General features: G+C 41.6%; 1 protein-coding gene across 1 annotated transcript; it reads right to left on the reverse strand.

Moving 5' to 3' along the window:
- Window positions 1–1,259: 1,259 nt before the first annotated feature.
- On the reverse strand, window positions 1,260–14,290 carry rel (v-rel avian reticuloendotheliosis viral oncogene homolog). The gene is made up of 11 exons (XM_031733287.2): window positions 14,160–14,290; window positions 13,677–13,715; window positions 11,911–12,050; window positions 11,641–11,789; window positions 10,763–10,854; window positions 5,065–5,205; window positions 4,258–4,362; window positions 3,860–4,078; window positions 3,696–3,761; window positions 3,520–3,594; window positions 1,260–3,435 (listed from the first exon to the last, which is right to left on the reverse strand). The coding sequence occupies exons 1-11, from the start codon at window positions 14,164–14,166 to the stop codon at window positions 2,600–2,602; spliced, it is 1,869 nt and encodes a 622-aa protein (XP_031589147.1). The 5' UTR covers window positions 14,167–14,290; the 3' UTR covers window positions 1,260–2,599.
- Between the last annotated feature and the right edge of the window lie 247 nt (window positions 14,291–14,537).

Genomic DNA, 14,537 nt, shown 5'->3' on the forward strand with positions numbered 1-14,537 from the left:
GATAACAAGCTGCTGCACTATTCCAAAGTGTTTGGGACAAACACCGTGGCCACTTTACTCAACGTACGTTGCTCAACAATATCCAAGTCACTACATTTCCCCTATTGTGCAATTGGTCAGTCCGGATTTTGTCCATACCATGTGCAGAAACCTGACGTCAGAAATACTGAATAAAAGTTGCTTGGTTTGTTCAGCAGCGACAGTGTTAAGGTAACACAGCCAAGGTTGAACTTAGCATAGAACAGGGACCGAAATAGGGAAGACTGTTAGCCTGGTTTTGTCAAAATGTGACAAAACACCAGCACAACTAAAAAATGTTGTCATCTTTAGACATGAACCATGTCTGATTCAAATCTTTTAAGTTAAGCTAAACTAGCTAAACCAATCTGAACTGTTAGATAAAAATAAATCAGTCTTCTACAGCAAAAATGAGACTTTTCCCAAATAGGTGAAATAATTTAAGTATAACATTCATTTTAACATTTATGTGATAATATGTCACACTATTGTTAAGCTGAGAAATTCTCCTAAAACCATTTACCCTTGTTAGCTTTTATGCTATGCTAAGCTAACTACCAGCTAGTTATAAAACAATTTTTTTAAAATTTCAACTCTAAAGTTAGCGCAGAAAGAACTGCTTACACTCGTGTCTGGACTCATAAAGCCCAAGTTTTGCTGTTAGGCTTGAGACATTCATTTCAGGACATTTGATGTTATTTTGTTGGATTGAGAAGGAAGTGAATAATCCTTTGGTCACAGCAGAAGTCATGAGCCTGTCCTCATGCTAAATAACAACATGAGGATGGACTCGGTCTAAATCGAAAGTTAAGAGTCATGTGCCTCAGTCTACTTATTGTTTTGTTGTTGAGACACTAATTATTCAGGAATACATCCTCTGACAGGCTATCGACCCCTCATTATTGTCCCAAGAAAAATCACAGTGCCACACCCTGTTCATTAAATTTTTATATATACACTATTAACCGATTTTTAATCTGGGAATTTAGCTTTAACACAGCTATTCAAATGGGGTTTTTTTAAAAACTATATTAAGGTTTTATTGATCACATTATCACATTAAGGTAGCACTGGTGGATTTAAAATGTATTTCTTTCTGTCATGTCCAGTCACATCTATGACTTCACACAATATCATGACCATCTATTAAATAATATGCCCATGACAATGCATGTTTGCAATGAGCTATAACATTTTACCATTTAAAAAATTATATATAAATAATAAACAATGACAAAAAATATTTAGAAATGACCGACTTTGTTTATTAAGAATTGATCTCATAGAAAAAACCAAAACAAATAAAAAACAGCAAATCTTACAAAGTAGTCATCAGAATATACGTTTATATTTTAGACCATAAAGCTTTTGGAAGGCCTTCAAAGTTTGTCTAACATCAGCTTTGTGCCGTCAATGCTTTAACAAGACACTTTCAGTTAATGTTTCAGAGAGCATCGGCTGAATACATAAAACAATAAAATTGACATCTTTATCTATAAAAAATCTGTTAGAAATGCTCTGAGAACTCTGAATACATGCAATCTCTGGTATGACATAGTCATTACAGAGGAAAGACACAGCTGAATGTGTTTCCTCCCACTTCCTCAATGGAAATTTCAGTACCTTGCCAGTTCTTGAGTGTTTCGGCATTGGTATTGCTGTAACTCTCAACTATGGCTAACATGTATGTACAGAGTGCACTTAACAGTAAATGCTTTGGTACCAAATAAAAAAAAAAGAAAAATCAACAAAAAAAGTATTGTACTATAATTCATATATGTATGAAAATTTTACAAAGAAATCAATAGTAAAACAACAAGCAATATATTCCAGCATTATACAAAAACAATAAATTTACTCCTTTGTTTTCTCAAGATTCAAGAACCCCCAAACAAATCATTTATGTTACAGTATATTGGTAGTAATTCTAACTTTACAAAAAAGTATTCAAGAAAGGAAGTAGTACATTCACTTCTTCAAAGGCATAACTTTGGCTTGGAAGCCAACGCTACTGTTTTTTTTTCCTTTTATAGTCATTAAAAGCGTGGATCATCCACTTAAAGATCCTACCCCCTAAAGAGACCAGGTGAATCACTTCAATTGACTAGTATGGCAAACACCAGCAGCTGAAAGCTGAACCCCTACAAATAAACGGCTTGTTGGACAAGCAACAACAAATCACAGGTTACAAGTTGGGGCTGAACTTTACAGAATCCCACTGTACACAATTATGAAACAATGCATCACCAATTTAAATAGGACAAGGACTGGGAATAACTTGTCTCCAGTTTTTCAAGAAACTAAATTTACCTGATAATGTTGATGACTAACTGGAAGTAAAGACCAACCACAAGGTTAGAATCAGAATCAGGAAGTACTCTTGCTAACCAATCAAGTGATCAGTAACCAGTTGCATCTCTGTAAAACATTGCCTTAGGCTGACTGGCTGTCAATCATTTTGGTCCCACTGAGGTAACAACCCAAGCAAAGGCCTACTGAACATAGCAGGGCCAGCGTGAGTAAAGAAATTTCTGCTCTCCTTTGAACTGCTACTGTTTGAAAAGAAGAATTTGAGCAGTTTTCAGTCATTTTGATTCATCCAGTCTTCCAAAGTTGGAAAGTGGGCTTCTGCAGCCATGCCGTTGTTTACGTAAGGACTATGGAGATTTTTGATGGCAGTACCGTCTGGCCGCATTGGATCTCTGTTGGTGCCATTGCTCACTGGACGGGGCAGCAGGTTGGTATACGTATTTCCTTGGCTTTCCCTTGGGGACTGCATGAGGGGAGTATGGCTCTCTTGTCCCACTGAGATCTGGGGCTCCTGTTTCAACTGGAAGCAGGGCTGAGGTCCTCCCACCATGTTCTTCAGAAAATCATTCTCTTCTATTCCCTCTAGGAAAGGGAACGACCCTACCCCCTGTGATCCCCCTCCACCTCCAGATCCATTAAAGGGGGTCGGAACTGTACCCATGGTTGTAAAATTGGACCACTGAATACCTTGGTTCTGGCTGACCAGATGGTTCTGAGCTTGGTTTGGAGTTTCTGATCGGAGCTCCTCCCTTTGATTCTGCTGGTGGAAGAGCTGCTCTGGTTCTCTCATTACAGGGGCTTGAGAACCTGTATCCAAGCACTGCAGATCCCGCATGGAGAGCTGAGGGAGGGCATTGTTCTCACAGCTGTTGTGGTCCACACGGTGTTGGTAGCTGCGGTTCGGTGGCTGTTGCCTGCTAACAGGACGTGGCAGATTGCTGGCACCTGGGTTTATGGTGACTGTGTCCATAGAGAGTGTTGGATTGGAATTCGCCCATGCATGGCTTATTTGTAGATTGGGTGCCATTAGATTCTGAGGAGCCTGTTGGTAGGGTTGGTTGAACATAGAAGTTTGTTGTTGTTGTCTTGGGTATGCATTGCCCATGTCTGGAAAAAAGAAAAGAGTTTTAGTTTCACAGCAATGAAGTATATCGCCATCCTCCTTTTTTTGATGACTTTAAAGGTAGTTACCTCTTTTCAGGTGACTCATGGTACTCTGTGGTACTGCCTTGGGCCTATTCATTGTCAGACCGCTAAATGGACCACCTAAAAGGAGATGGGAAACCTTAGCTACAATGCAAACTTGTGCAATCACAAGTAATCATATCACATGAGTTGTACTATATATAAAGTGCCACATTGCTTACCTGACAATCCCGATATCTTCATCAAGTGCTCTCTTCTGCGCTTTTTCTCATTGTATCCATAAGGATCTGATGAAAAAACAACAATTTATTAATATTATGTGAGTCTAACCGAGAAGTAGGCGCCACTAGTAAGCCCCCGCAGATAGAAAGCGATTGCTGCTCACCTTTATCATCGGGCAGATACCGGAAATCCATTGGTTCACTGACTTCCTGATCCGAAGGCCGGCGTAGCTGCATGTGCACAGTCACCGAGTCCGTTATGGACGTGTTGTGGTAGGGCGGAGTCTTGAACACAATGGCAACTTGGCGATGAACGTCAGCCTGAGAAAAGGAGCCTTTGGCCTCCCAGCCATCAGGAGAGAAGAACCGCACCTCGATGTCATCTGGAGCAATACAGGAACAGAAAAGTACATCAGCATGCAAAGAGACAGGCACTATGGGTGTGGGAGGTAAACTAGATCAGTGGACTGAATAAAGATGAAGAAAGAGAAAACAGATGCAAATAAATTTAGTACAGTGTGCAAAAATGCAAAGGTCTATAGTGCAGAACATTTTGATGTACCTTTTTGTACTTTGTCACACAGTAGGAAGATTTCGTCTCCTCCTCTGACACTTCCGCTATTTCTGTTGACCCGACAAATCCTCAACTCTGCTGTGTTTGGGGCCCCTGGTAATACAAAAAATAAGTTCTAAACACACAATGCAACAAATACTACAAGTTACAAGTTGCTCAGTACAAAAACAATATAACCAGAATCTGCTTTTGTTTGATTTCATTACTGCTGTGCTTAGGTGACACAGTGGGCCTAGCTTAAAAAGCTGCCTTTGTTTTGAAGAACAATCCTCGTTCAGTTTACAGCTAAAGCTTCGGCAGGTTGAGTCACATGTCACATGCCTTGAGCGAGAAGAGGAAGTGCTCCATGGTAACGGTGTTGTTTGAGGGTTGGTGTGTATAAAGAACTTCCCCTTTCTGTGTGTTTGTGTATGTGAGGAACAGTGAACTAGTTCACCAACTGCAACACTTGAAACAGTAGTGGACACACGTACACGGGTCTTGCAACAAACACTTGCATTCATATATGCTGCAGCTGCTGGTACACACTGTATGTACAAACACCACTATGTGTGTCACTTCTCAGTACTTACATAGTATTGTTATACTCACACAGGAAAGGGAATTAAGTATGTACTTAATCTTATATAATCACTACTTGAAATCTGCTGTTATCTGAACTCTACAGGTGTACAAAGCTGACCTCGGGGAGCCCGTGTCCTTGTCACTGTACAGCTATTTCATTATGTTCTTGTCTCATGCAATTGCCTGATGTGACGTCAGTGTATTTGACACAGACGGTGCTCGGTCACTCACTGTTGTCGTAGATGGGGTTGGTGACGATGGGGTTAAGAGCTCGGGTGTAGTGGCCGTTCTCATCCTGCAGGAAAACCTGAATGCACAGGCGAACCACGTTCAGGTCGTACTCCTCTGTCTGCAACAGCTGCTCCCGTGGCACTACGATAGAACACACTTACATCAGTTAGATGAAGCTGGTAATAAAGAAAACATTCAGAAATATAAACTAAGAAACATTTACACCAGACTTTCCCTTTAAAGGGCCAGTGCAAGTATTACCCGGTGGTTACTGTGGACCTAATTTGTAGAGACTGTTAGCACTTTTAGCACCTACCAGGTTATTGGCAAACCAGCTACATTTAGAGTTGCAGTTTGGTTAACGTCCAGCCTTTTCTTTTTCTAAATATAATTTATATTTGTGTGGAGCACAGTGCTTAAGGATGGATGGCACATAAATTGAAATGTAACATGTTCTACTTTCTCTGACTTTGCCTATTTAGCATGGCGATAAAAATAAATGCCAGTCATTATGACTTTTGTTTCTTGTTTAAGTGAAACAGTATTTCATTATAAAAAAAAAGTCTAAAACCTGCAAACTGGATAAACATCAGTCTAAATATCAGACTAGTAAATGTCATCTGCTATTGGCTAATAGTGACATATCACTGATATAGGTTACCTAGCTGGACACAGAAGTACCAAAGTATTTCAAAGTGCACACCGTTGCACAGACGTTATTACAGCAATAACAAAGGCATGCTATAAGCATACGCTCCTACATTGAGAAAAACAGGCAGACAGTGTAGTTATGCAGACACATCTGTAGGCTGTCCCCAAAACCTCACCTTTGGATCAACATAAAAACGTCACAGATAAGCTTTTTCAAACGTCCTCAGCCTACATGCTCATCTGCATCACCCGCCTTCAGAAGCAACACGCAAACACACACACACACACACACACATAACACACACTCTATACTGAGAGACGCCCACGCGCCAACACACACGCACGCACAGAGCAGGCTTTCACATCTACCTACTTTCTATCTTCCGTGCTCATGAGGCCATCCCCACCTACAAAGTGTCGCCACTGTGACGCTCCACACGTCACCTCAGAGTGGAAACAAGTATGAGCCTGTGTGTGTGTGTGTGTCTGTGTGTTTGAGTGTCTACACCGCACATAAGTAAAGAGATGAGACTCTCCTGCACGAGTGACCAGGGAGCCTCCTGACGTATGTGAAAGTGGTGTGACATGAGAAAATATCTTATAAGCTTTTTAGTTTTGATTCTTTAGTGGTGTCTTACTCTCTATATTCAAGCATGCTAATTTTTTGTTGTTTTAGGCATATAACGTGGCAATTATATGTGCAAAACCCAAACAATACAACTGTAGTCACACATTAGCTGTGTAGGGAAAGTCCTCATCCTTAGTGGGCATGCTGAGTGCCAATAGTGAGCCAGCTAGCTCTCTTGCTCTGTCTCTGCATGTGCTGCTGGCACCGGACATCTTCTCTAGGTTCACAGTCTGCTTGTGTTTAGTCAGAAGTAATCAGATTCATGCTGTGAGTCTGACTTGATTTCATAGCAGTAGAAGCAACAAGCAGGGAAGAACATGACATGTGCCTTGATGTGTGTGTTTGTTTGGGTTTTTCTGAGCCAGAAGTGGCCTCACACCAGGTTGCTATGAAGAGGTAAATTAGCTAAACACATAAAGATTTGTTTTATGGACACCATGACTGCAGCCCGTAGTAATGTTATTGTCATTGTTGAAGTTTTAACACAAGAATCTGTGCTAACTGACTTGCTTTTCTGCATCTTTTCGCCTGTTGTGCACGACTACCACTCGAGAATTTAGTATTTATGTGGCATAATTAATACGAAGCATTTACCCGATGAGGGATTGACTGTTAGTTTAAAAAGAAAAAACTTGATCAGCAGCAGTCAGATTAAAAAAAAAATGAAAAAAGCAAATTCCCTATAACGCTTCTTTCTGGTCTGGTGCCAGTGTGCTCTATCAATGTAACAAAACATTATTACAAGACATTACAAGAGAGTCTCTAGAAGGAGGTAGCGTAGGTACGTCTTCTCATTGAGAATGCACAACAAATCCTGCTAGCTTTGGAGGTCTAATTGGTCTCAAATACTCTGTTCTGCGGTGTGGAGCACTGCTCTGTTGTGCAGCTTTCTGTTGGGTCATCAGGTTTGCCTACTGTAGGTGGCAGAGACACGCAGCGAGTGGAGAAACTGAAGGAGGGAGAAGTGAAGACGAAACCGTCAGAACAAATATTGATGGAACATGCTGTGTTGGTCTGCGTGAGTGTTGGTGGAGTGTCGCTGACAGAGGGAGAAGCTTGGACGGACAGGTGCAGGAAAGTGGGCTGTAGGTAGCAGTGGTGGTTGATGTTTGAGAGTGTGTGGTGGAAAGAAACTGGGCCCAGCGTCATAAGATACACTGGGCTGCAAGGGGCTGCAAGGGAGAGGGGGGGTCATGTTCAATGACAGCCGGGGGTCGCAGGTGGTGGGGGTGGTATGTGGCTCTGAAGGGGGGGTGTTCAGGGTAAGTGGTTAGTCTGACTGTGAGAGCAGAGTGTAAAAGTGAGAAAGACGGGGAGGCAGGTGCCAAGTCTCACCACAAACAATGTCTCCACTGCATGACTCACAATTTCACCACGTTTTAGGACGTGGAGCTTTTGTGTCTGGCTGAGGCTGAGGCAATCGCTACATGAGAAGTCATATAGTGCTGTTGCATCATATAACATTATATGAACGTGTGTGCATTTACAGCAGATAGGGAAGCTTCGCTAGGGAACAAAAATAAAAGCAGACCGTTTGGACCCAAACATGGTGGAAGTTAGTCAAAGGACAATCACTGCACCTTAATCCTCTTCGGTAAAATGTTCATTTTTAAACAGCTAATTTCTAATAGAAAACTACTGTCTGTGGTGCACTGGCAAATTTGTACATGTCCATTGATATTCAGACATAATTTCACAATTAATCTGCATGAAATCGTGAGTGTGTTGTGGCTGAATCCGATAGTGTTGGGATAAAAGCAGGATCTGTGAGATTTTCAGTTTGCGAGAGGAATGGTGAAATTCAACGCCGGTAACTTCAGAAACAAAAAAATCAAAGGATGTTTAATGGAGTTTTGTGCTCAGAAGTAGTTTTCCACTTGTTTACAGAAGATATTTCAAAACCACAGGCTTCAGCAGAATTGTACAGGCACTTATCTGAAGCCCCGCTGTGCATTTTCTTTGGTTGTCAGTGCGGTTATAGCCACATGTATTTCTTTGAATTAATATGGACGCCGTCTTACAGCAGATTTATGTCCCGTGTGAAATAAACAAACGCTTGCCAGGTGTGCAACCGCAATGTTAAAATGTGATGGAGCGGTACTACAGAAAAATGCTACTACGCACTACTCAGGATGCCTGCGTGTCATCGCTCGTGGAGGTGAGGGGAGCTTTCGGCCAAAAATGGACAGTGCTCACAGAGAGTCTTTATGCAAGTGCAGATGCATGCATTCACGGACAGGGAGGGGAAAGTGCCTCCAACCCCCCCTACCCCCTCCACCACACCCCATCCTGACACAGGAAGCAGCTGAGTTTCAGAGCAGAAGTGAACTTAAGAGAAGGGAAGGTTTGAGCCATGTGAAAAAAAGAAGAGACATCGAGCTGTCCATCGCACACGTCTGTGGCAATAAATACGCTGAGTTCCTGCAGCTAAAGAAGTTTTAACTCAAGTGCTTATAGTGGGGCTTCTATATGGCCTAGCGCAACAAGTAGCTCAAGTCTTTTAAGGGCCAAGTGGCTATTAAGAGGGGTAAAAAACAGAGATGTGATCATATCTGAGTCAGTGGTGACAGGTGCTAAAAATGTCAGCCAGGCACTTGCATATTTTGGTCTGCGAGAGCGCTCAGGCCAAGACAATTATCAGGTATAAAGACTACAAACAAGTGAAAGATGTGCACTTTAATTACTAAAACTGGGTCTGCTGTAAAGGCAATTCAAATTGCTCTTTATTGCCACTTGCTACCATGCAAATGTACTCAGTGCACTTACATGGTTTCTTTTCTATAACAACTGTGAGAGCTGAGATCTAAACAAAAGCTAAAAGCACACTCCCTCCGCAGTTTTACAGACCTGTAAAGCACCCTATTCTACTTTTATCATCATCTCTCAGGGCCGGGGAACCCCCTCGGTCCACCCCCTCCCCCTTTTAATGAATCCTGCATTCCCAGCTCTCACGTGGCATCTCTGCACTGTGCTGAATTGAGCAACTGTAACAAAGAATGGGGAAGTAGCTCAACGCCTGTTTGTACACGAGAACTGTCTGTCTGCTCTGGAGGACCGCAGAATGAAAGCACAGAGAGGAAATGGCATTGCTGTAGATAGCGCGGTGGCAAGAGAGCGGATTTGTGACTTGATGTTAGGAAAATCTGCTAAACTGCCTGAGAACTGGGTCAACCAACATTAGAAAACAATTCTTGTGAATTGTTTTTGAAGCTGCTTAACAGTAACAAGATCAGGAAAGGCAGCAGCAACAGGATTGATATTTATATTTTACCCACATACAATTCCATTTGCTGTTTTGTCAACTGCTGACTTTAGCGTGGATCATCCACTGGGGAGATGACAATATCAGCTAACATCAGGCTGGATATTATACTAGCAAAACTCTAGTTTTTTATGTATCTATTATTTCAATCACACAAGCCTTTGCACTTTTATTACACTTTAGCTGTAGCTACACATAAGAATCATAAAGCTAGCAAAGCATCTCTGTATGTAAATTAGCGAATATTACCTGCTGCAAATGTCTGGTTATACAAAATAACTAAAGCAGAAATACCACTGATGTTAGCCGGATGTGTTACTGGACATAATGTTGTGTGTGTTTTATGCTGGACAGGTTTCTTTGAAAGGTAACAGTCTTATTTTAATTTACATATTCGTGGCATAACAAATGCTAGCCTTGTCCTCTGGAGTACTAACACACTGCTAAGTAAAGAAGGAGTGTAAAACACTCCAATATGACAATCTTTACACCAAATCCTGTAAAGCTCTGTTAATTTAAAACTCTGTTGGCTTGTTTGGTACTTTATTAGGAGCTAGAAGGTTATTAGCCTGTTTACTGCTACATGTTGTCTTAGATTAGCCCCTAGGGATTGAAAAGAAGGATTATATGAATGACTCATTTCAAATCCTGCTGGATGGGCTACTATTAGATAAAAAAAAAAACCCATTTGCAATCATTCATGGTTTGCATGCCTGCAAAGATTGACATATAGCTTCACAGAGCTGCTAGCATTGCTGTACACTCAGAACTGAGATTAGCTTAACTTTGCATGGCTAATTTGGATTAGCTCATTTTCATGGTTGCACGGTGCTTGAGTTAAGCTCATTAAGGCTATAAAGTTGACTTACTTTCCAGCTTTTACAAATAAAGGTAACATACAAATATGAAGGGTGTTAATTTAATGTAAATGATTCTATTTGGGGGAAATTATATGGTTTGGGTGAGTATTTTTAGCTGTGGCTTAATACATATTTGGGTTTCAATAATAAATATGTAAATAAGTAGATATAGCATATCTACCTATTATGTTTATTCAGTTTTTTCATTTTTGTCTAAAAACATGTTTTTTTTTCTCCAACATAAATAACACTGACCCTTAATGTAGTTATAGAGCCACAAAAATTCAGAGCACTCACCATTGAAGGGGTTGATTCCTCTGGTGATCCTCTGTATGATTGCCTCTTTCACTTCTCTCCTCCTCACACACTGGATACCCAAATTCTGGAAACTGTAAAAAATTTAAAAAAAAGAAATGTCATGAGGAAAATGACAGCGCTCAAACAAGATGAACAAAACCTGAGTGAAGGAAGCTCTAAAACTGTAAATGAACTCAATGATGTTGTTGTGTCTAAAGGTCAAAGTAATGACGCAATTACTCTCACCTATCCAGTCAGACCGGCACATTTTTCAGTAGTAAAGAAAACATTCAGTAATGAATCTGCTGGACTAATTCTGTTTGTTTACCCAGAACGCCTGAAATTCAAAATGATTCTGAATTTACTACAGAGGTCTGTTTGGGATTTGCAAATTATACACACCAAAAGATACTGACTCATTCACACACTCACACACATGCTCCAGCACTCACACGCGCGCAATTTTTTTTTTTTTTCTCTCTAACACGCAGCAAATATGGGTGATGTCACTTGGGGAATTCCCATATTGCCATCCTCACAGACATGGGTCGACAAATATGCTTTGTGTGTGTGTGTGTGTATACAGTGTGCTGCAAGACTTTCTTCAGCTGTGTCTGAGAGGACATCAGTTTACACACGATGCCTCCCGAAACCATCAAGCGAAAGACGAAATACTGTTAATAGAGAGCAATTCGGTTGTGCAGTGAGTGGCTCTGTGAGTGCGTCACAGAGAGAGTGGTTACTTATTTCGGTGAAAGTGTGCTGATTAAGATTGAGACTAGGGCTCTCAATGATAACAACTGGCAGTGAAGTAAGCAGACGCTGATAGAGAGCGAGTTTGGACAGGTGGAGGCGACCGTGGGAGGAGGAGCACTCACGCGATCACTCTGCGGTCCGGGCCAAACTCGGCCTCGTAGAATCCATCTTTGCAGTCCTTTCCCACCAAGTCGTGTGGATGTGGTCTGTACGGCTCGTTCTTCGTTACCAGATAAACGCGCACCTTTCCCTTCCCGCAGTAATTCAGGATCTGAGGAGAAGGAGGAATCGTGTGCATTCAGACGCATGTAGAAAGGACACATGCTTAAGTGCTTCTACGCACAAATATACAGGTTACTGCGGCCGAGGAGGATTGGGGTCTTACGACGAACCTGCAGGCTGGGGTACGTCCTGTTGTTGTCAGAGCTCTTCTCTCCCGGGATGCTTCCGGCTGAGCGACCCTCACACTTGTACCTGAAGCGCATTCCTCTCTGCTTGGGCTGCTCGAAGATCTGGATCCCTGGCTCAGGCACTAAGGAGAGGGGTGACAAACAAGCAGTCGATAAACAGATTTGAAAAGACGAGAAAGAAAACCCGAGTGTGAATCTGACACAGTTATCTGCTTTAGTTTTTTCCTGTTTGGGCTGCCACATGAGTGGTTTGGTGCTGGGAGGTGGGGGGCTCAAAACCTACATCTAACACTCAAATTTCTTTTTCTCAGTAAACATTTCAACATGTCGCAGCAGTAAAAACGCAGCTGTACAGGATAAAAAAAAATGCTGGCTGCTTTCCATTTAGCTGCCTCGGTTTCAGGCTCAGTCATTGCCTTCTTGGGAACCATGATTTTAGTGACACCTGAACCTTTCCCACTATGTCGAGCCTGCTGTGAAAAAGGCTTATTATGATTTAATACTAATCTTTATGTATTGGTCTATGAACCTTAAAAGGAACCTATTAGGCCTTTTCTTAGTTTATTTTATATACTCTTGTAATTGTGAATCTTTATATTAAATCTAGCAAAAAAACTCAAGTAATTACATCAGCACATGTATAAATTTTTACTTCAGACTGCTTTTAAGGCTCCATTTTAGAAAGTTCATCTTGGCTCTGTGTGATGTCACTGAGAGCATCTATCCCTAATATGGTCATCTAATGCAAATAGTTCTGGCTGTGAGCACCTGCTGTTAAAATGTTCTCTTTCTGAGGGGCAGCAAATGACAAGAAAATCTCTTTAAATGAAAGGGGGCCTAAAACAAAGGGCCCGCACCAGTGTGATATTAATAGACATTATTTTGAGAATCAAATCATGTTAAACTACTTCAGTAGAGTCTGAGACTAAAAATATGGAACTGGAAATTAGCAGGTCTGTAAGAAAGTGATTTCTACATCCTAAAGATGGCTGCAAGAACAGACCTATTGAATGCAACCCAGATGTGTAGAAATCTTTCAGCTTTCAAACAACTTTATGCTGACAGGACGTGACTGCAAATCTTAACAGAAGTGTTAACTCAGAAAAGCACATTTCAGCCGTTCTGCATAATGACAAGGCATAAAGTTTGTTTCCTCAAGCTTTTTTTTGTTTGTTTTTGGAGGAAATAAAACCGACCCCACATGATGCCCGTGCAAGAGGGGAACTAAAACTGATCCGGGAAGCGTTTCAGTTTTTGCTGTACACTGTTTCCACTGAAGTAACAACACAAAACGTGGTTATTTTTGGACATGACAGCAAGCACTCAGATCAGAGTGCTGCTTGTTATTCCGGCAGGCCAGTACGAAACAAGTCAAGTAACATTTTTGACATAATTAAGAGAAAAAAAAGGAAAAGAAAAGAAAGAAAAGTGGTCCAGTCAAGTTTGCCCTGATCACTTTGCAAGAACTGAAAGATCATGAGGCTCGAGCGCACTCATTACACACTATATAAACACACACACACCAGTAAAGATAAGGATTACAAGAACCTCAGGCTCTCTCACATTCTTACAACATAAGTCTGAAAATACAATGCTTACCAATAAAACAAAAAAGAGGAAGTGAAAAGACACTATTCAGTGAACCATAACCCACCCCCCTCCCCCCCAACACACACACACATTTTTCACTTTTAAGTTTTAACCTGTGAAGATTATTTTTGTCAGGAGCACAAATGAACTTGACTTACGTAGGTGTGCTTCGTCCCGCAGCACGGAGGACATAAGAACTGGAGAGGAAAATGTGACACACAGAAACAATTTAAGCAAATAGATATCCAAATCACACACAGACGCGTTGCTCTGTGGTAGTAATGGCGCTATTGCTAAAACTGGTCTCGTAAACCCAATCAGTTTAGCTAAAGCTGCCCAACCAATAACACTGCTAGTCATGCAACAACGAGGAAGTTCACAGCATTCAGCAGTGATAGTACCCACAACTAGTGTCGAATACTATCAAAGTCAAGAGTAAGTACTCCAGTTCGTGGTGATATTGAACAGCTACACGATTCTGCTTCAGATACAAAGTTGTACGAACTATAGCCAGTACTACGCTTTCGAGTTTTTGGCTGACACAGGTACACAGGTGTGGTTATTACCGTTTGTTTCCTACCCGCTCACTCTACACGTTTATCGCTGTTATTACACAGGAAATAAAAGGTGTTGCTACTCACCGTCCATGATGCAAACACTCTCTCACGGGTTATTGTGTCTTGGAGAACCTCGGGCTGAATGAGTGACAGCGGCCAGAAAACTATTTTTTGTCACGACACTAGCGGGGGAATTCCCGTCCGTCACCGTCAGATTTAGCCAATGAGATGCTTCCGTGAAAAGAGGGCGGGGTCCAGAGGATTCACTCTCAACGATGCCTCCTCCCTGCCCGCTCGAGGATATGCACGGCGCGGTCCACGGGAGTCGGTCCTTCAGGGCTCGAGGTTAAAGTGGGTGGCGGAAGTGCGAGAATGAGGGTGGGAACATACGTAAAGAAGAGCGACGCAACAGCAGCCGCAAATAAAGAACACGAAAAATTATAGATAATAGAGATAATAGAT

The sequence above is a fragment of the Oreochromis aureus genome, linkage group 13, assembly GCF_013358895.1.
Source record: "Oreochromis aureus strain Israel breed Guangdong linkage group 13, ZZ_aureus, whole genome shotgun sequence".
In the NCBI taxonomy this organism is placed as follows: domain Eukaryota; kingdom Metazoa; phylum Chordata; class Actinopteri; order Cichliformes; family Cichlidae; genus Oreochromis; species Oreochromis aureus.